The 22405-nt window shown below is 34.6% G+C and overlaps 1 protein-coding gene across 11 annotated transcripts in view; it reads left to right on the top strand.

Annotated features, from left to right (window-relative positions):
• Positions 1 to 22405, top strand: part of FRYL (FRY like transcription coactivator) — a 148606-nt gene that overhangs the window by 98969 nt on the left and 27232 nt on the right. For 9 of the 11 annotated variants that reach the window (XM_085578599.1, XM_085578593.1, XM_085578591.1 and 6 more), the window contains 18 exons: positions 890 to 1058; positions 2324 to 2408; positions 3880 to 3992; positions 6285 to 6435; positions 6768 to 6871; positions 7438 to 7623; positions 9302 to 9506; positions 10368 to 10489; positions 10959 to 11149; positions 11807 to 11901; positions 12847 to 13454; positions 14025 to 14122; positions 15112 to 15282; positions 16212 to 16352; positions 18417 to 18614; positions 19785 to 19946; positions 20235 to 20309; positions 21441 to 21617. In XM_085578599.1, coding sequence (XP_085434725.1) covers positions 890 to 1058; positions 2324 to 2408; positions 3880 to 3992; positions 6285 to 6435; positions 6768 to 6871; positions 7438 to 7623; positions 9302 to 9506; positions 10368 to 10489; positions 10959 to 11149; positions 11807 to 11901; positions 12847 to 13454; positions 14025 to 14122; positions 15112 to 15282; positions 16212 to 16352; positions 18417 to 18614; positions 19785 to 19946; positions 20235 to 20309; positions 21441 to 21617 — 3051 coding nt within the window. The remainder of the gene's footprint in view (positions 1 to 889; positions 1059 to 2323; positions 2409 to 3879; positions 3993 to 6284; positions 6436 to 6767; positions 6872 to 7437; positions 7624 to 9301; positions 9507 to 10367; positions 10490 to 10958; positions 11150 to 11806; positions 11902 to 12846; positions 13455 to 14024; positions 14123 to 15111; positions 15283 to 16211; positions 16353 to 18416; positions 18615 to 19784; positions 19947 to 20234; positions 20310 to 21440; positions 21618 to 22405) is intronic. The other 2 variants (XM_085578601.1, XM_085578592.1) reach the window with 1 other exon arrangement.

Raw genomic sequence — 22405 nt, 5'->3', positions numbered from 1 at the left:
TTTATGGCAGCTAATTCTGTGAATAAATCAAATTCAGTTCTTCTGTTTGCATTCTTTGGACATCTATGTCAAAATTACAAGAATCGATTTGTCAGTCAATTAAATCAATTAATTTGTCATTCATGGAATGAATGTAGGACTGTATGAAGACCATAGACATTTTTAGTGATCAAATAATAAAAAATGTAAAAGAGTTACTGAAATTCTACATATGTCTTAGCATTTTATTTTCTTTTGTCATAAAAATAAATCTTATGAAATTGATAGCTAAACTTGGATTAATTTTATTAAGAGTACACACTGAACAATTTTATCCCATGCTATAATTTAATATATTCCTAGAAAGCAGACAGATAATACAGGAAAATAAAGCATCTGTTATACCCTGTAGAGCATCATTCTTTCATGACCAATATTACACCAAAAAAACCCCAGCAACCACCCTCAAAACCAATTTTATGTGAAAATGTATGTGAGAGCAGTGCAGGATAGCATGAAGAAAAATATGATAATGTGAAGGAAAAGAAATAGTATGGAACAGAACTGTGACATATCAAAAAGAAATTATATCAGAATACATTCATTCCAGTGTTGATCTCAGGTGCTGCTAAAACCTTTGTAAGAAAATCTTTTGCTTAAATCATTTTCAGAAGACATACTTTCAAACTTTATTATCAGATGACTAGAACTCAAAAGATTTGCTTTCTTACTGTTGTGATGTATTTCCCATGTGTCCTGCTATTGTCAGCTAGGAAAGCAACTTTGGTTGCTTTTAGAACTAAAGTTTGATCTATTGTGGCTTGCAGTGCAGGTAGATACTGATTCTAACAATTAGTGGTATTCAAATCTCTTTTTATAAAAAAATACATATATGTGTTTTTTATGGCAGGTAAAGAAAGTAATTGTTTATTTGGGTAGAGACAAAACAATGCAACTACTAGAAGAGCTGGTGAGTGAACTTCAGCTTACAGATCCTGTCAGTTCAGGAGTCACCCATATGGATAATCCACCATATTACCGCATTACATCCAGTTACAAAATCCCCTCTGTCACCTCAGGTAAGCATTTACTGACTTAAGTAATTTAAACTGTTATTGTTCGTTATAAACATGCTGCTATCAATCAGTTAATGCTACTGGAGTGCATTTGTAAATATTCAATAGGAATGTAAGGTTCTGTTTCCAAAAATAAGGTTAAAAGTTTGTTTTACAGGTTTTGGTGTACCCAGAGTTTTGGTGTACTTGCTGAAGAACATCTGATAAGTTCAGGAGCAACGCGTTTGTCTTAATATTTGCGTCAGACTTTGTCTGTGTTCAGAGATCTTGCACTGTTTACCCTCACTATATGACTTTTATGTCTAGTCAGTAAAACCATGGGGAAAATGTATATAATTTTAAATCCATCTAAGTTGCTCAATTGTTTCAAGAGGATCTAAGTTAGTTACTTAGGAAAATTTATCTAGAAATTATTAGCATTAGATCAATCATTAAAAAAACCCCAAAGTGCTGAAAATACTGAGTGTCTACCTTACGCTTCAATTCAAGAACATGCTGGGGAAAAGCAGTCTTGTCTTGATGGAGTATCCATCTGTCATTGATGGAGTATCCATCTGTCAAATTGAGCTTCAAAAGACATGGATGTGAGGAGGGTATCTAAGCAAGGCTTTAACTTCTCTGCTGCAAATTTGTCAATATTATAAAACAGCCTGGACCTATCATATGGTGTTATCTGGATCACCAGGTGAATGCATTGGCACTTGTTCTTGGAAGTGTTTAGAAAATATTTTAAAAATTTTGGGGCTCTTGAACTTAGTGTAATTTAGCAAAGGCTGGAAGGGTGCAAAATTGCTTCCAACTGGGACTGTCAGTTTAGTGCAATGCTTGCAAATTTTTCCTAAAAGAAAATTGTTAAAAGCTTTACCACAGGCTATTAGGTTTTAATCCTTAATCTGCTTGTGGTTTGAATTAACTGGATGACAAGGTCCAACTACATTTTACAGATTACTATGAGGTGTATAATAGAGGAAAAAGGGATATAGGTCTCTAGATACTGCTTAAAAACTTTCTACTTAATTTACATTGAAGAGTTAAAAGATTCCTGAAATAGATAATTTTTCTGGTTACTGTAATTATGGTAGCAGCTCACAGTCCTTTATTTCACGTGAAAGTAGTTTGTATGTCTCAGTTAGCATTTGTGCCAATTGCTGTAGAATACACCTGATTAGGACTCTGAGCAAGGACCAGTAAATAAGGGTGATCTTGTAGTGCTTAAGACTACTTTTCAATTTTATTGACCAACATTCTTCCTTGTCCATAATTCACAGGTACCACTTCTAGCAGCAATACAATGGTGGCTCCCACAGATGGCAACCCTGACAGTAAACATATGAAAGACAGTATTGAAGAGAAGTAAGTATGTCCTCAAGGAGCAGTTATTAGTTGAATGACAGGAATTCCTTCTAGGTACTTTAAATACTCCCATCTCAGCAGCTCCAGGTATGTCTTCATTGCAGGGATTCCATTCCATGTAATGTCATGCATGTCAACAGAACTGGAATACTGTTTAGGATTAACAATAGCAGCCTCAATTGTAGTTGGAACTCCAGGTCAGGCACTGTATTGCTTACAGCTATATTGTCATTGGTGCCTAAAGTAGGTACTATTACACTTGACTGTGTGTGTTCACATGAGAACAATTGTACTGTAAGGTGGGGTTGGTGAGACACTGGAACATGTTGCCCAGAAAAGTGGATACCCCATCTCTGGAAGTGTTCAAGGCCAGGCTGGATAGGGCTCTGAGCAACCTGGTCTAGTGGAAGGTGTTCCTGCCCATGGCAGGGGAGTTGGAACCAGATGATCTTTAAGGTCCCTTCCAATCCAGGTAATTATGTGATTTCATGACTTGCAGATTGGTTTATTACCTCACTGGAAGTGAACAGTGCCTATGTGTTGCTAGTTTATTTTCCCTAACTAGGGTATTTGGATGACTGGTATGTGTCAAGATACCTTACAGTTAACTTTAAAACAGATTTCTCCCTCCCTAATTTTTGAGCTATTTAAATGTAATCTTTTGGAGAAATTTGGCAGATACTGACTGAGGCTGGTGGAAAGCAAACAGTTGATATAGACTTGGTCTGGCTGTGTGCTTGGAGCTCAGCAGTAACTGACTGTGGGCATGCTGTCATTTTGTGTTAATATGGATAGCTAACCTTCAAAAAGGGAGTGGAGACTCTGTAATTAGCATGAGCAAACTGTGCACATATACCGTTACTGCAGAATAGCAACTATGTTGTAAGTTCACAAATGAGTTTCTGACAACTTGAGAGCTTTAATAATTACAGTTCCGATATAATTTCCCAGTTGGACACTTTCTTTCTTTCCCTAGGATAATTATGTCAATATAATTAGAATAGTAAATATATTGGTAGGGGCAGCCCCAATACTTAAATTAAATTAGGGTGAGCTCTATGATAATAAATCACAGAAACCTGGAATGTGTCATTCAGAATTCAGCCTAGCAAGGCACAGACAAGTAGTTGGCTGCTATGGGGGTCACATATGAATTTCCTTATTTTGTTCAAGAGTTAGAAGAACTTATGTAAAACAGTAACAAATATTTTAATGTACTTAAATATTAGTGAAAATGATGGAACAGAAATATAATTTATAGTGGATAATCTCTTTGAATCCCCTTACCTGGTGTTGCTTAAGAAGGTATGTCTTACATGGCTGAGGTGCTTTGGCATCATGTTGATTATCCTTGTAAGATGAATTGTTTTTTTGTAGAGGAGTTTTACTGAAATACAGTTTTACTGAGAGACCCTGATTAATGTTTGTCACAGAGTGTCAGTTACTAATTCTGCTTTATTTGCACCTACAGCTACACACACCTAGACATCTACAGTGGGTTGAATAGCAACTTAAACCGCCAGCACCACAGACTGGAATCTCGCTACAGCAGCAGCTCTGGAGGATCATATGAAGAGGAAAAAAGTAATATTCTTTATTTTTAAATATTTCTATGAATAGCACACAGAATTTTCACAAGTTAATACTTCTGAAGGTTGTGGAACATAAAGAAATGAGCATTATCAATGTTTTTTGCATAAGCCTATTAAAAAATCAGGGTTTTTTAAATCTTCCTTCATCTTATTACTGTTACTGAAGTCTAGCATATATTTGACTGCAATAAAATATTCAAGGAAGATAATATGCTTTATTCTTTCTATTTTCCTCTGGAATGAGTTGTGAACATCTTCCTAAATGAAATGGTTTTACTCTTTCCTTTGACAGTTAGGCACAAGAAACAGAGATGAGCAGGATGAAGATGAGATTTAAAAAAAGGTGATGAAAAAGAAGTTTTTTAAAAAAAAGAAAATTACAAGTAATTGGTCTTTTAAACTATAGCATTCCTTGGGTTATTTACAAAAAAAGGTACTAAACTTTTTTGAAACCATAGCAAAGGAAAATATAGCAGGGAAAAAGTTTTCTTTATGCACATCTGATTTCCAAGATTGTTCTGAAAATGTGTTTTGGGTTGTTTTTTGTGATCTATGTTTGGGTTTTTTTCTGAGATGCAGAGGTATGGAAAGAGGTAAAAATTTCATCTGAAACTCCATTGTGCATTTGGAAAGATTTCCTTAACAGAAGCTTGTTAACTGTGTCTACTTTTTTACCAATGCCTAAGATGCAAATCACCATGGCCATGCTACAGAAGGCAAAACAGGTCATGTAATCAGGCAAAAATGAGGATAGTAAATTATGTGTTACATTAGTGGGTTCTGTATGCTTGGTCAGAGGAGTTGTTTGGCTGAAACTCTTGTTTCAGCTAACAGGTTATTAGTAATTTAAATGACTTTGTACTTCACCCTGCATGGGATAATCAGATATATATCAGTTGTGAAAGTGGTCCCACAGACTTAGGTTTCACTCAATTTTTTATTGACCATTGATTTTACTACTGGTTGTTTGTTTATGTTACAGCTCACAGTACAACACTGCCATTTCCTTTATTTTCTTGCGTGACTGAGCAACAGGAGGTGAACTTCTGCATGTTGAGCTTTAGATGTCGGTATGGAACTATCCTGTCCATGCTGTATTGAGGCAACAAGAGTCTATTAGGATCTTCTAATGCAGTCTTCAATGACTGATTCATTGCACACTGTGAAGATTAGAGTGAATATATGGTTCTTACATCCTCTCTCGAGGTGAAATCTAATGTCCTCTGCAGAGATTGTTGTAAGGGCTGGACATACTAAGGCAGAATCTGCTAAACTTTGGGTCAGGTTAGTGGCTTCTGGTGAGCCAGAGTTTATTACTGCATGGATAGGCATTATCCAGAATCACAGCTGCAGTCATTTTTGGATTTGTTTGCTGTTTGTGATAGCAACAGTGAGTATCCTGAGCTAGATGTTCACATGTTCTATCCATAAGGAGTTTGTCACTACCAGTGGAGAAGGTGGTAACAGGCTGATACATGTGTGAACATCTGAAATTTCTGCAGCTATACTTCCAAACAGAGTTGGTAGAATCACTGAACTGTTCAGGCAATTTCCTTGTTTCTTGTCTTGACTGATAGTTCTGAAGTCCAAAACAACTTCTAAACCAGAAAAGTATTTTGGGTGTGTTAACAAAGTATATTCTCATACAAAACAGCTGATGTTTTTCTTGCACTTTTGAACTTGCTAAATAAAAAACCAAATGTCTTTCTGTGCTTTCTTGACAAATTTACCCATTTTCTGAGCAGTATCTTTTATCAACCAATGGGATTGAGCTATGCTGTTGTAATAGTGGCAATTTCTGAGTTACCCATGGATCAGGCCAGCATTATCTGGCAGATAACACTGGTGGGGTTCTGCTGTGAGATCTATAAAGATGTGCTCTTGAGGAATACTTCCTTAGCTTAGAATGAAATGCTCTTCAATATGAGCTCATTTAAAATCTTAGGACCCAACCTTAATTAACTCCCTGTCTGGCATGAGGTTTGAACTTCAAGGAAATTACATCAGATCACTTTGCCTTTTATCATAAGATTTATGAACCTATTCAAAAACATCTTACTCTGTTATGTGTGTAACTTCTGTAGAATTAAAAGAAATATTAAAAGAAATAACACTTTTTTTCTTTTAAGAAACTGTGTCCAGCTACGCCTGTTTACAGTTGGCTCCCCTTCCCCTCTCCTAGATCTCAACTTTTCAAGAATTTAAAAATATTTCTTCAGAAGATTGTAACATACAGAAATATGCATTGTAAATATATTTCTGGTTTAATTTTCTGTTGTGTTAGGTGATTCAATGCCTCTATATTCCAACTGGCGGTTGAAGGTGATGGAGCACAATCAAGGAGAGCCTCTCCCTTTCCCACCTTCTGGAGGTTGCTGGTCACCGCTGGTGGATTACTTGCCTGAAACTTCTCCTCCGGGCATGTCACTTCACAGGTAGTTGTTTTGGCAATGCCAATGGCAGTTCATTATGTTTTCTTTTGTGTTGCACAAATACAATTTGAAGATAGTAGATTTAAGGGCAGTTGATAGTAGATTTGTTTTCTGTGGGTTTACTTGAAGGTCTAGCAATTTAAGATTACTCAAATTTTTAATCTGGAGGATTAAATTGTTTCTATTTTTATTATGAGCATTCATCTTTTCCCTTATAACACAGCTTTGTGAATGTTTATAGACTGAAGAGTACAAGTTAGAAGCATATGAAGCTCTTTGCAGCTCTTCATGAAGTTCCTGTTGCATTCTTCTAACATACTATTTTTTTGTTTTAGATGCAATATAGCAGTGATTCTTTTGACTGATTTGATAGTTGACCACAGTGTAAAGGTGGAATGGGGAGGATACTTGCATCTTTTGCTTCATGCAATTTTTATAGGTAACTAACTTCTTACAGAAATACTTATAGTAACTTGAGGAATTCTCAGTTGTTCTTTTTGATATTTAAATTCATTTTTGCCATTGCATTGAAATCCCATTGATTTGATAATATTTACAGTATTTTTAAAAATTCAATTAAATGTTTTTCAGCTTAATTAGTATAATTAAGATTTTTTTAGTTGTTTTAAGGCACTTTGTTTAGGAGTCACTTTTACCTCTTGTAGAAGACAGTAAAATTCAATGTTTTCCTTTCTAAGTGTAATAATTTTCATACAGAGCACAAATGAAGTTCTTACTTAAAATTCTTCTTACTTAAAATTACTTTGTACTTTTACCTTGCATGGAATTATCAGATATATATTTTAGTCTGATCAACATACAGTTTGTTAAACTATATGCTGTTGTTTCTATATGGAAACACTGAAACAATACTGTTTAGAGAATTCTCTATCTGTTACTTGGTAAAATATAAAAGACCAATTTAAATACTGCTATTTTTCAAATAATGTAATTCAGCATGCCCTTGGAATATCATAAAGCCTTGCTGTTTTCCTTTTGTGTTAGGTTTTGACCATGGTCACCCTGAAGTCTATGAGCATTGTAAACGACTACTTTTGCATCTACTGATAGTGATGGGCTCTGGCAGTAATGTCCAGTCTGCTGCTTCTGTCCTACTCAGAAACAGAGAGTTCAATGAGTCCAGGGTGCTTACTGTCAAGCAAATGACCCATTTAGATTACACTTTCACAGGTATGCTTTTGATTTATTACATGTTGCCTGTTAAAATTACATGGGAAGTTATCTTTTCTTACAGGCATCATTAAGATTTCTGTTGTTTGTAATATCTTCCTGAGGCCTTGGCATCAAAATTTATTTCTTTGGATTTTAATGAAGTAAATTTAAATAGAGTTTTCATTGGCACTTTGTGGCCATTCACTAAAGTAGGGACCACAGTTGTATGATGAATAGTAGTGGAAATCAAAGAGGGAGCTCTACGTTTTGGAATTTTATTACAGCATTTTTAATTATGCCTTTTAAAATAGAAACCAAGAAGCTACATCTCTTACTTGTTTTAAAACTTGTTAAAATTTCCAAGTTTTGTCAGCTGTGATTGCATTCTTTATTGGCTATCAGAATATTTTTTAGATACTACCTTTAAATGTTCCTCTGAACTTTACAATGTTGTAATTATACAGTATACTTTTTTATGAAGGGAATATTTTGATGGTGAGACTGTATTGTAGTTTCTGTTGAAATAGTTCTTTGTGTTTTGGTTTTTTTTTTAATTTTGTATTTCAAATTATTTCATTAGGTGGCAGCATATTGCCATACAGTTGTTTGTTCTCTTTTGTTCACATCAGCAATGGTTTTATTATTTAGCAAAAGTAGTTATCTGATTTGTGTATATGGTTTTTTGTAGCAATGAAGAATTAAATTCCACTGTATATAGTGGAAGGATTATTTTATAGGAATTTGTTCAGCAGAACAGCATGTACACAGTGGCATATACAAACCATTCCCTTCCTAATCTTTAAGGGCTTGGATAAAACTGTCTAAACATGACACAATAAAACAAAGATATTTAATAGAAACTAAAATTAGGTCAGCATCAAACATTTCTAGCTGGGGATTAGGATAAGGTGTTTACAGGTATGCACACCTAGCACAAGTTTGAACAAGCTGATTTGAAATTTTATTTGAGCTGGCTAAGCTCAAATACCCCAGCCCAAACTCTGTGATTCTATAGTGAAAATTTGTGGTCGGTCAGTGAGTCTTAAGCTTATTTAAATACAAGTGTTATAGTCAAAGGCCCTAACGGTTTTCCTTGGTAGTTTACTTTCCCTCAGCCCTTCATAGATGGATATAAGGGCAATGTGAGGAGTTGCTGCAGTTGTATTGTATTCCCACATCATTCTTTCTGTGGAAAAGAAAAAATCTTCTAGCCTCAAGATTAAACTGACTTCAGAGAAACTTTGTGCAGCCACAGGGGTTCTGCTTAGAGTCCATTCACTAGATAATACTTAGTGTTCACTGATTCAAGTGCTGTGAGTTACTCTGGGACTGGGTTTTATCAAAAAAATTCTGCTCATTAGTAAGAAATAGTCTTTATAATTTTTTAAATTAAGCTGAGATTCCTCAGAAGCTGATGAGCTCTAATATTATTAGTACAAAATCAAGGATAATACAGGGGTTTTAAAAAGGGATCTAGCAGTTCCCAATTGAAGTTCATATAAGTTATGTGAAGAATTTGCATATATAAGACTTGTTGATTTCATTGAAATTATTTTATCCATTAATTTATTCTCTTTTAAGTATTCTCATTACATTTACTAAGTTATTGATATTTTTAGAGGGCTATTTTTAATTTTTATATATTTAATATTAACTGTCAACTTAAAAGTGCATAATCATCTTGTTTCAATTTCAGCAGGTGTTCATGATTTTATACCTGATTACCAGCCCTCCCCAATGACAGACTCAGGGCTTAGTTCAAGTTCTACCTCTTCTAGCATCAGTTTAGGAAATACAAGTGCTGCCATTTCTCAACTGCACACCACAATCCTCAATGAGGTTGACATTTCAGTAGAGCAGGATGAAAAAGTGAAAACACTTATAGAATTTATTACCTCAAGGTAAGATTTTAGTTTTTATTTTTGTTAAGATACATATTTTGTGGAAAAATGGCAAACCTCTCACTATTTAGCATCATGTTGTCTTAATTCTGTCTCTGTTTTATCACCAGTAAATGTTTTTATATTATACACATATGAAAAGCTCTAACTTTACAACACTTTCAGAGAATTTTGGCCATCCTTTCAAGTCCTGTCTGTTTAAAAGTATTTTGCCATGTTTTACTCTGAATTAGGGCAGGAATACATTGAGATGATTAAAGAGTTGCGAGATTTATGTGCAGTTTAGAGATTATTACTTAGTAGTAGAGAGATGACTATTCAGAAATGATGAATTTGTTGCCCAGGACATGGGTAAAATCATCCACATTTCTGTACTTTGTATGGTAGTTTATATTAAGCTTTCAAAATGGTGTTAATATGAAATCCTACCTGTTTCTCTATGCTTTTATACTTTTCGTTTACTTCAGCCTAAATTTATAATAGCGTGGCGTATCTATGGAAAGGAATTGGAAAGAAAGGAAATTAGGAAGTGCATAATAGTGGTAGTTGTACTGGTTCTTTCTTAGAGACTATCTATTGTACTCTAGCTGTACCAGAGACCTCTTCCATCTTCTTATCCAGTTATTTCAATTGGAACTGATACACTGCTTTTCACTTTGCCTTAACTTCTTGTATATTGTATAATATTGGTCAGTTGTCAAAACTCTTTCTGATTTGTGCCTGCACTACTACTTGGTTTCTTTTATGTGGTATATAGTAGATTCTTTTGCAATTAACCTTGCGGTTTAAATTTCATTTAAATAATATTACGCACAAAGGCTGCGTTTTATATTCTGTTTACTCTATTTTTATATTTTTTAGGAAAAGAGGCCCACTTTGGAATCATGAAGATGTTTCAGCAAAGAACCCTAATATAAAGAGTGCTGAACAGTTAACTGTGTTTTTAAAGCATGTGGTATCTATATTTAAACAGTCTAGCTCAGGTATGTTAGAAAACAGACAATACGTGATTGAGTCTGCAAGACTGCAAACTAAAGAAATACTTTTTAATGCGTGTAAGCACATAGGTTATCTATAAAATCACTCTTAAGAAATTACTGCTTCTAAATAATAGTTTTCTTGTATATTGCTCACTTCAGTTCATGTTTCTATTATGACAGATTTAAATACAATCTTTTAGGAATAAGGTAAAACATCTTATTAATTTATTGTGAACACTTAATATTCTAATCATCAATATTTTATTGTCTACCAGTCTCTCTAGCATTAAGTATTTGGAATACATGTTTGTATTTCTGTGAAGATTTTTGAGCTTTATACTTGAGAAAAATGCATAGGATGTGAGAATATTTTAAATTTGGGAATGACTTTGGCAATTTGCTCTTCAGTAAATTCAAATGAATTTGTTTTTTTATAAAGCAGTGTTGCTTGAATATTTATTTGCTTTAATAGGAGGATATCAATTGGAACATCGTCTCAGTGAAGTTGCTTTGCAAACTGCTCTTTCGTGCTCCTCTCGGCATTATGCTGGGAGGTCCTTTCAGATTTTCAGGGCTCTGAAGCAGCCTCTCACTCCATCTACACTTTCTGATGTTCTCTCCAGACTAGTAGAAACTGTTGGAGATGCAGGAGAAGAAGCTCAGGTATTTGAAATTTTGCCCCCACTTTATTAGACAGCTAAGTCTGCCTAAATGATATGCATGCATTATTAGCAAAATTTAAAAGCATTGTTTTATCCATTGTTTTTTATTTTTAAGTATTTAAAATATAAAACAGTTTTAATCATGGTACTTCCTGAATTTCACCTAATTAACTGAGGAATAGTTGTGCACATTCTCTTCTACAGCAAGAGAGTTTGATATGTCCATTTCCTGTAGACACCACATCTTTCATTGTTAGATAATACTGGGATCAGCCATATAAGAAATTATTTGTGTTTTCTTTTATTAAGAACATTACCTGATAAAGATTCAACTTAGTGTCATTGTACATCTTAGGAGGGAATCTAATCTTTTAATACTGCAAAACGTAGTCTGAATGACATCATCCTTCAATCCATCCTTAAAAACAATGCAAACCAGAATTCATTCAGTAAATGCTTATAAATAAATTGAAGTTTTTCCTTGTCTTGAAGCTATACTGCTAAACTGAGCTGTCTCATGAGATTGTGGTCTAATTTAAGCATGAAATAATTTAGTTACTGACACCGATTTTATATTTTTAAATTACTACTCAGTAGATTTTCTGTGATCTTCCTTATGCATATTGCATAATTTATAATGGCCTGTGGCTTTCCCCAGGGTTTCGTCATAGAGCTGCTTTTGACTTTAGAATCTGCTATTGATACATTGGCTGAAACCATGAAACATTATGATCTGCTTTCTGCCCTTTCTCAGTAAGTTCTTTTATTAGTCAATCTTCATTATGCATTTTTGTACATTTGAATTAATAAAAATTTATTGTCATCTTTGCAGAATAATTGTATCCATTTAGCAAAATTGCTTGCTCTGGTATGTTTTTATCATTCTGCCTCAAGCAAAACTTGTAATAATCTCAATTTCCTGAAAAGAATATCTTATTGCCTTTCTGATTTACCCCCTTGGGTTCAGTTCTGAAATATTGTCAGTTCTTCTTAAACTTCTTGAATTTAAAGGCTCTGCAAATGTTAGTCTGTCTTAGGCCTCAAGTTTGTTGTCCCTATATAAGAAGTTTCTGAGTCATTAGTGTGTCTCATTAGAGTTTGAGTGGTTACCTTGATGACTTTTTATCAAACTGAAAAGAAATCCCTAAATGTACAGACATCTGCATTTGTTAGACATCTGTATTTGTTTGACTTCCTTGCAAAGTTTTTGAAAACGCTGAGATTTCTAGGAATATGTTCAATTTCTCAATATCAGAATAGGAAGGTGTTGGGTTTCCTAGGTCAGATACCTCAGACAAATACATGGTAATAATTGTATTCATTCATTTCCCTACTTTTATCACATCTTTAAATAAGTTGGGATGCTGGATCATCGCTTACACATAATCTTTTACATTCTATGGGCTAATTTTTCCAATTTTGCTGTAATTTTTATGGTATTCTGGATTGTAGCAAATAGATTTGGTAGAAAAGAGAACAGGATGCTTCAATCTTGTCTTTATACCACAAGGATATTTTAATAATAGATACAGAAATCCTGTATTTACATGTATCATAATACTCTTAGGGTGATAGACCAGAGTATTCACTGCATGTGTGTGTGATTAATGTAACATCTTTCATCCTTCCCTTTTTCTAATTTCTTTGGTTTTTAAGTATTTTACATGTAGCAATATGTAATACTGATTTTTGTTTTAGAACTTCATACCATGATTCTGTGATGGGAAACAAGTATGCAGCTAACAGGAAAAGCACTGGACAGATAAATCTAAGCACAAGTCCCATTAATAGTGGCAGTTGTTTGGGATACTACAGCAATACAAGGAGTAATTCCTTGAGACTGAATTTAATCAGTGAACGGAGAGGTGACCGACGACGGAGCAACACACTGGATATAATGGATGGAAGGATAAATCATGGTGGAAGTTTGGCAAGGACTAGAAGCCTTTCCTCCCTGAGAGAGGGAGGGATGTATGATGTGCAGCCCACTACTGACCCTGTCAACTTGATGGCCACCATATTTTGGATTGCAACTTCGTTGCTGGAGTCAGATTATGAGTATGAATACCTTCTGGCTCTCAAGCTACTCAACAAGCTTCTTATTCATATGCCTCTGGATAAATCAGAGAGTCGGGAAAAGATAGAAGAGGTGCAGAATAAACTGAAATGGAGTAACTTTCCAGGCCTTCAGCAGCTTTTTCTGAAGGGCTTTACTTCAGCTTCTACACTAGAAATGACAGTTCATCTGCTCAGTAAACTCATCACAATTTCCCGGCATGCTTTGGTGGATCCTTCTCAGTTAGCAGGTATCTTTAGTAAATATGTTTTAAAAATACATTTTTTCATCTAATTAAGTGGAGTCAAAAATCAGTAGTAATTGTGCATTTGCCTTAAAGAAACTTTTCCATTAATGCTTTCTGCACTTGTCCATATTACACTGCTGCATAGTGGGAATATGTTACAGACTATGATTATCTCACAAGCAAGATTTCATGTAAACTTTATGCATTGACTGTTGTTTGCAAGTGAGTTTTAAGAGCTGTGTATTTTTTTCGTGGCTCAATTAGCACTATTTACACATTTTTAGAAACAATATGACATAGTGCCTAAAACTATCCAGTTTCATGGTAGTTTTGCTTAATTACTCCAGTGAGGATTTATTTTCATCATGCATTTTTATACCTAACACAGATATATCTATATACATTGTTCATACATACATACTTAGGTAAATGTATATGTATATATAATTTATATATCTGTGTGAAAGTATGTGTCATGCTGTCAGAATTTTAAATACTGGCTAACTTAACATTACACTAAGTCATATTAAAAACTTTAAGGGTTCATATAACTCTGTTTATGTCTGTGTTTAGGATTTCCCCTAAATATCTTGTGCCTACTTCCTCATCTGATACAACATTTTGATAACCCAACTCAATTTTGTAAAGAAACAGCTGACAGGATAGCAAAGGTATGTAACATGATGCTTGGAGAAGTAGACAGAAGGATATATATACCAGCATTGTTTCTGTATTTTTTAGGGTCCCTTATGTAATACTTATATGTGATTCTAATAGTAATATACACGTAACTATAAGAGGTCATATTTTAAAGATGTGATCCAGTCAAGTTTATATATCTGGACCTTGTATCAACCCCTGAGTGTGTTTGTCAATGAAAAAATACATTTAGTTTATTCTGTAAAATTTAGATTTCAAGAACAAATTTTCTTACCAATTATATCAATTACTTTTCTTACTTGTCTGATTTTTCTACTTGTAATTTTGAATGTCAACCTTATCAAATTTTAAACATGCTTCTTAATTTTCTTATGGGAAGGAAGTGATCTTACTGGTAGAGGAGAAAAGGTTGTATGTTCTTTCTGTTACTGGTACACAGTAGAATGCACCTTGAAATGTTTCTGAAGCGTAGTGGCTGTTACAGCAGTAGGTGGTGCACACCAGCTGTTGTCAGCCAGGATGGTGTCACACTGGCCTGACAGAGTCTTTCTTTTAAGGAAGAATGTGGAAAAGGGACTAGGAAAGAGCTGTCTGGCACAGGAGATGCAGGTATACACCTCTGGCTGCTCAGGCTGTGACATGTGAACCACTAAACCACTGAAGCTGTGCACAGGCTGACTCAAGGAGTATGTGCCTGATGCAAATGCAGAAATCACTGCTGTCCTTAAATACTTGTATTACATTAGTGAGGAATACTGGTTGATCATACCAAATGTATGATGAATAAATAAACTTGGAACTTGGATGCCACAGTACCAAAATTCAACAGAAACTGTAGGTCATGCATGTGTGATTGGTTTGATTTCACTTAACAGAAAATAACAGAAGTGAAATCTTGGAAATGAAATCTTGGAGTGAAATCTGGGAGAAGTGTGTACTCAGAAATGCTTGGATTAAAAAAAATATTTCTAATATAATTAAATATGGTTTTGCTTTTCAGGTTTGTGCAGAGGAGAAGTCACCAACTCTTGCCAATCTGGCTCATATGATGAGTTTATACAGTACACACAGTTATTCCAGAGACTGTTCTAACTGGATTAATGTAGTGTGTAGATACTTGCATGACTCTTTCTCAGATGCCACATTTAACCTCATAACTTATCTTGCAGAGGTAAATTTTTACTAGAAGTATCTCATGTTGAAAATTCATTGCCAGTTCCTAATTACTCATTATTCTGAATGTCAAGGGGAATAAAGCATATTTTCTGAAATAGGAAAATATTACTAAAATGTTCTAGGATGTAGAAAAGGGAGGACTGCTGCCATTTTGGGGTGCAGTAATTTATATATACTTTGCAATGATAATACCTCTAATGACAGATCTCCTTTTGTGAGAATGCTGTTTGGCAGTAGGTGTTTATATTACATAAATATACACTTACCTTTAGCAAAATAAGCTTAATGCAAATTTTAAGAGACCTTCTTTAGCCAGGTACACGTCTTTATCACAACCTTAAATATTGCAAAGTTAATTTATAAGTAGTGCATAATGTAAAAAAAGATAATTTAAATTATAGAAATCAGTATATTATTCTGCTGGCCGTTCATACAGGAAAACTGTTAAGTAATTTTTATGAAAATCTTGTAGAGCTTGTACTTGAAGTGTATCATTTCAAACTGATAGAGGCATTTAAAAAAATTGTTCATTCTTACAAACTATATGTACATTTTTTGTTTGTAAAACTGCATTTACTAACCTTCTTTAAGGTGTTGCTATAATTGTTTTTCATACAGTTTTAAGATTTTGAATTAGTATGAACATTTTTGTTTAGTGAAAAGTGTTTTACTGTTAGGTGCTTTCTGATCTGTGCTAAAAATACATCTGTAATCTGTACGTCAAAATTCAGGGGAAAAATTAATTAGGACGAAACCCATTGTTGCATTACTGTTTTTTAGTGCTAAAGCAAAAGTTTGAAAACCAGGAAATGGTACATTTAAGTTTCTTGAAGAGAAAAATAAATGTATTTTAATCTTTGCTTTCACTTTTTGCTGCCATTAAAGGCCCTAATTAAATTTTGTATTTTAAAAACCATCTTTTAGCTGTTAGAGAAAGGCTTATCCAGTATGCAACAGTCCTTGCTGCAGATCATTTACAGTCTTCTGAGTCATATTGACCTATCCACAGCTCCAGTGAAGCAGTTTAATTTGGAAATCATAAAAGTTATTGGTAAATATGTTCAGGTACGTACTCTTGAAGAACAGTAAAAGCCTGTCTGCTCATTATCAAAATGGTATCAAAATTACACTTGAATTTTGGGAGGAATTTATTTCAGATATAAAAACAGTTGCTTGTAGTCAGATTGCATAGGGTTTTTCTATGTACTTAATGCACTAGATGCTTTTGTATTTGTCCAATGTGGTTTGCATCTGGTGGAACACATTATCTGGGTGCATCTGTTTACAGATGTAGGCAACTTACGTAGTTAGAGAAGATGATCCTTCAATTATTTAAATACAAGAAAATGTTTACTGCTAAGCTGGACAAACATTTTATTTATGTTATGTTTTAAAAAGAAAATTTTATGCTCAAATGAATATTTAAATCACTCTCAGTAATAGATCCATGAGGAACTTTAAGGTGCACCTTAACAAAATTGAGTACATCTTTTATTAAAGAAAGTCCTCAAAAGATGAACCACAGTGTTTTGCCCAAGGAAATTTCAGCCTTTGTACTTGAAACACAAATTTACAAATTTTTTTCTGTGAAACCTATTTCACAGAAGAAACTCTAGCATCTTACTGAAAGATTTCATAAAAATGCCTGGAGCATAAAACCATTTCAGTGCACAACATTCTCTTCTTTTTTCTTTGAATTCCATTATTGTTGAATGTATTTCAGTCAAATGGTTTAATCATAATTAACCGGGAAAGTCATGTTCCCTGAATGTTTTGTTATTGATGGATATGTACTTTAGATATTGTGCTCCTGTCAGAGTGCATTAGGCAAAATTAAATGATTAGCATTAGCTATAGTTTTTATGGCCTAGTGGCTTCTTGCTTCACCTCTAACCCGTCTCTGAGCTTTCTATGGAAGCCCACACTACTGTGGAATGTAATCTTAATTAGATGTAAACTACCAAAAGATAATACTAGCAAAAAAATATTCCAGAAAAAGTCTTAACATATTTTTGATAAAATGTGTTACTATAAAAGACAAAAGAAAATATCATAAATTATCATGTCTTGTTCAAATTTTCTACTAACTTTTGGGTATTTTCTGCAATGACAATGGCTGTAAATAAATCTAAGTTGCTACAGCATAGTCACAGTTTGAGACTCCTTTTTTTATGCTTATGATGCACAGAAATTGAGGAGATTATTGAAGACTCTCATTGTCTACAAAGAAGCATAAAGCATATGCTACTTAGAGAATTGGAAGGAGTGTTTACTTTTTTAAAATACAATACAAAATTTGACAAACATTACAAGAAAAGCAGACATGCTGATTTCAAAAATTGGAAGATTTAAGTTTCAGGCAGAATTCTTGCATTTCTAGGAGTGTAAATCTTAATCTAGAAGTGTAAATCTTAATCTTTGCACAAAGCTGTTTTTATTTTATGTCTCTTCTGATTCTTTCCACAGTATGTGTAATTAAAACTGAATTATTTACATTGTCTTAATCATCTTTTTAGGGAAAGTCCACCTAACTCTGGTTCTGCCTCTTATATTCTCATACTTTTTCTGTAGCATTTTTAAAGCACTCCATTGGCTAAAAACTTTGTAAATGTTTTCACTTCTTTGTTAAAATCTTTTGTATTTCCACATGTATTTCAGGGAATAGTTTTGCTTGTTTCAAATTCCATTTACTCTCCCTGTAACTGTAAAATAATTAAAGATAGCCAGAGGTGGAATTGTTAGTTTGAGTACTGTCAGTTAGGGCAGTTAAGTGATAGTTAAATACTTTCTGTCTCCTGGATCACAAAGGGCAGATGCTTCAGACAATGGTAAAAAACATGGTGTAACTACAGGGATGGGGGGACATGGACATGGTCTGGTTGTGGCTGGCCCTGTGAGCTGGAGCTACTGAGCCTGCTTGGCTGGACCTCACCACGCTCCATGGGATGGCCTGGTACCTTGCCACTGCTTTGCTGGCACTTCAGGGTCTGAAATTTCCCACCTGTGCTAGCCCCTTCACCCATGGGTAATAGATCAGAGGTTTTGGGTTGGGAATTCTTACAAAATGTATATAAAAATTGTGGTCTTGGTGGAAGGGATTGTTGTGTGATTTGTGTATGTTCTCTTCAGAGTCCATACTGGAAGGAAGCCCTTAATATTTTGAAACTGGTGGTGTCTCGGTCAGCAAGCCTTGTTGTGCCTAATGATATTCCAAAGTCTTATGGAGGTGACATAGGCTCTCCGGAAATCTCTTTCACGAAAATTTTTAATAATGTCTCCAAGGAGCTACCTGGGAAGACCCTAGATTTTCATTTTGATATATCAGAGGTAATTATTATATTTAGATAACAATGCACTTACGCTGTTAAAAACTCGGGTGTTATTTTTTGTTAGCCTTCTACATTTATGTGTTTTTGAATAGGTACAGTTTTTAAGAATGGCAGAGATTGAAGTTTTACACACCTGTAAATGAGAGCTATACTGGAAGATAAATTTCAAATTCTTTTATGATGTTCATTTGCATTTTTCCCCTTTTGAATATCTGGAGAGTTAATTACTAGAAGTCCATTAGATTATTTTCAAGGGTATCTCATCTGTGTGAGAGAGAAGACAATGCAGCTGGCTGCTGCTTGCAGCTGAATATATCAAGCTTTCAACAAATGAAGGCTGTGCATTCAAGAGCTCAGAGGATTAAAATACTGTACTGCAGTTTTGGCATGACTTTGGAAGGGAGAGGACATTCAGAGGATGGGATTGGATACAAAATGTAGGAAATTCAATGTAAGAGGACTGGAGAAAAACCTCCTGTGGTTAAAAATATGACCCCTACTACCAATGATACTCATTCTACATCTGAAAAGGGAAGCATGGCCAAGTGACTGCAGTGTAATGTAGAAACATGAAAATTGTAGACACTTTAGAAGTGATTGCAAGAGCTCCTGGTTGAAGTAACCCAGGATAATAAGAGATACAGATGTCTTAGGAACAGTACTTAAATTTGTAAGTGCATTCACTACTGAAATTTCAGGGCATGCGGATAATTGAGAGACAAGATAAATTCCCACAGAGTTCATTGGGTTAACATTTGCTGTCAAAAGAATTTAATTTGATCATTGTTTTTTCAGAAGTGTGTGTGTATGTTTGTGAGGTTGCTGGTCTGCAAAAACAGTTTTTTTGTTTCAGGGAATGATTCTACAGAGAAGCTTTGCATCTTTTAAACTTAGAACACATTTGGTTTTAAAGTGTGTTTAAAAATATAATTGGATTGTCACCATAAAATGTGCATAATTCAAAACCACAAAAGTGGGCAGAATGGCAGCTTGCTGCATAGGGCACAAGTATTCAGCTTTCTATTTCCTATTAGACATGGACTTTACAGAATTGTTACAAATAGACCAATCCTCCTACAATTCATATAATGCTAAATTTTAAAGTCAAAAATGTGGTCTTTATTAATACAGATTTGAATTTTAAGAAAGTGTTTGTTGTCTTTCCTAGACACCAATTATTGGGAATAAATACGGTGATCAACACAGTGCAGCTGGTAGAAATGGGAAGCCAAAAGTCATTGCTGTGACCCGGAGCACTTCTTCAACTTCATCAGGCTCCAATTCAAATGCACTGGTACCTGTTAGCTGGAAGAGACCACAGCCATCTCAGGTATATTGTGCCTCAAACACTTCATGCATATATTAGAGAGAGTGTTTGTGAATGTATTAAAGAAATGTATTTAAGTGTTATTTGAAGTCTGTATTATGTCGTAGCAAAACAGTAAACTAATATGGCATAAACTAGAAGCTGATACTGGTGAAAAGTAAAAAAATTTAAGATTCCTTTTAGAGGATGTCAGTATGCAATATGGCTAGTTGAAAACGCAAATGTTTTCTATTTTTACCTGGATCTCCAGCAGCTGCCATGCTATGTGATTTTCTTTGGTGTATTTTTCAGAGAAGGACTAGGGAGAAGTTAATGAATGTGCTTTCTCTGTGTGGTCCAGATTCTGGTCTTCCCAAGAATCCTTCGGTAAGTGGTGATGGTGGTTTCTTTTGGTTTTTTTAACTCAATTAGCAGAATGCTATTGCATTTTTAGTTGTTGATGAAGTTATGAACAGTGGATTTGGACAAGCTAGTTTCGGTTCAGCAGTTCACAAATCCAATTGAAAAAATAAAAAGAAGAATTGGAAGTAATGGATTACTATTAGTCCTCAAGGACTCCAGTGGGCATAGTTGTCTTGGCTAGAAAATAGAATTGAACTAGGTCTCCCCTGTTTTGACTGAATCTCTACCTAGTCCATTACAGATGCTTTTGAGTGAAGGGATAGCAGTAGCTGAGGACTGCAAGGGTGTTGATGCTGTATTGAAAATAACATAGAATCAATTGAAAATATCCAGTGGGTCATGTATCTTGAAGCATGGTTATTTATAGAAACAGTAGTCTTAACTGTTGAGTAAAAATAGGTTGATAGTTTTACTTCTGTATAAAGGACCTCACTGGCATACCATGCTCGATGGTGGTGATGACATTTAAAACAAAGGGGATATCCTACCTTGGTTATCATCTAGAACATATTTTTTTATTGTGGCACAAAAGTTCTTACCTGGGGAAAATATTGGTGGGAGAAGGAGCTTGAATCTAGCAGAAGAAGCTAAAATAAAAATAGATGCCTGAAAGCTGGAACTGGAGATATTAAAAAACAGCATATAGAAATAAACAGAATGTTGTCATTTGTGAAGGTTGTGAAGGCCACTCTAGCTCAGTATTGGATCTCTTTTAAAGGTGTACAGTCCTTCCACAGAAGTTTGTAGGTGAAAACAATATCGTCTCTGTCACGTGGCTGTGGTTATTATGATAGTTTCTTTTGTTCTTAAATTTGACTGATATTGTGGTTATGAAAATGAAGTTTGGGTGATATGTTTTTCTCCCTATGTATGTCTTTGTAACTTAGTTACATTAAGGAGAGAATGGTAAAGATGTAGTTAGATGTAGTTAAAGATACAGTTTAAAATACAACCAGTCTTGAAGCAAAGTGTTGTCAGTATAGGGGTAGACATGCTGCCTGCCACTAATTCATTAAATGGCAGGGAGCAGGATAGCTGACTTTTGGAGTTACAGAAGTTGGAAGTTCTTACTTCTGTTTTTATGTATATGTACAGGTTGTGTTTTCTTCTAATGAAGACTTGGAAGTTGGAGATCAACAAACTAGTCTAATTTCAGCAACAGAAGAAGTGATTCAAGAGGAGGAAGTGGCTGTAGAAGACAATACCAGTGAACAACAGTTTGGAGTTTTTAAAGACTTTGACTTTTTAGATGTTGAATTGGAAGATGCAGAGGTGAGACCTTGGGGTTTCTTCTGTGTATTTCCATTTGAGAGCATTTTGAAAATAAGGTTGTGTTGGTGCAATTCTAAGGAATTGGCAGCCCTACTAGCTAATCCAATTCAGAAGAATTTATGACATGATGGAGCTTAGATAGAAAACTTTGCAGGGCCAAGTTGTTGCAAATTGTTGACTGGTTTTGGAGGGAAGAGTTGAGGTTTTTTTGGAGGGATTTAAGTGACTTTATGTGAAAGTTAAGTGATATGATAGTGTAAGCCAATGTCAGCGTAAGCACCGGCACCATGCAGGAGAAAATTTAATAATGGAAGTGTGTTAAGAAGAAAATGGCATAATCATTGTTTCTGATACATTTCTGGATTTTAAGAACTTGATAAAAGGCTTTCAAAGTAACAAACTGTATTATTTACTATCTCATTATATACTATTGACTTGCTCTCTATAATTGCTTGCTTTGACTTTTACATTATATCTGGTATATTGAAGTTCTTGTATTTCCTCTACTTCTCCTTCTGTCAAAAAGAGAGAGGGAAGGTAAAACAAAATTAAGTATTGAGAAATAGTGAAGATTCTGTTAACAACTGTTACTTGTTTCAGATCAATAATATGCTTCAGACCAGAATTTGCTGAAGCTTAAAAGTATGACTGTAAAAGGACTGGGAAAGAAAAAGTCCACAAGCTACTAAGAATATCTAAACACTCATTGTTCTCTTGATTTATCTAGACCTCTTTACAGGGTCTCCCCCCTAATTCTTTAGTTTTATCGCACTTTCCTCCTGCTTCCT

The sequence above is a fragment of the Lonchura striata genome, chromosome 4 (assembly GCF_050655825.1).
Source record: "Lonchura striata isolate lonStrDom1 chromosome 4, ASM5065582v1, whole genome shotgun sequence".
Classification (NCBI taxonomy): Eukaryota; Metazoa; Chordata; class Aves; order Passeriformes; family Estrildidae; genus Lonchura; species Lonchura striata.
Note: the sequence above shows the minus strand (reverse complement) of the source record. Positions and strands in the feature narration are given on the sequence as shown.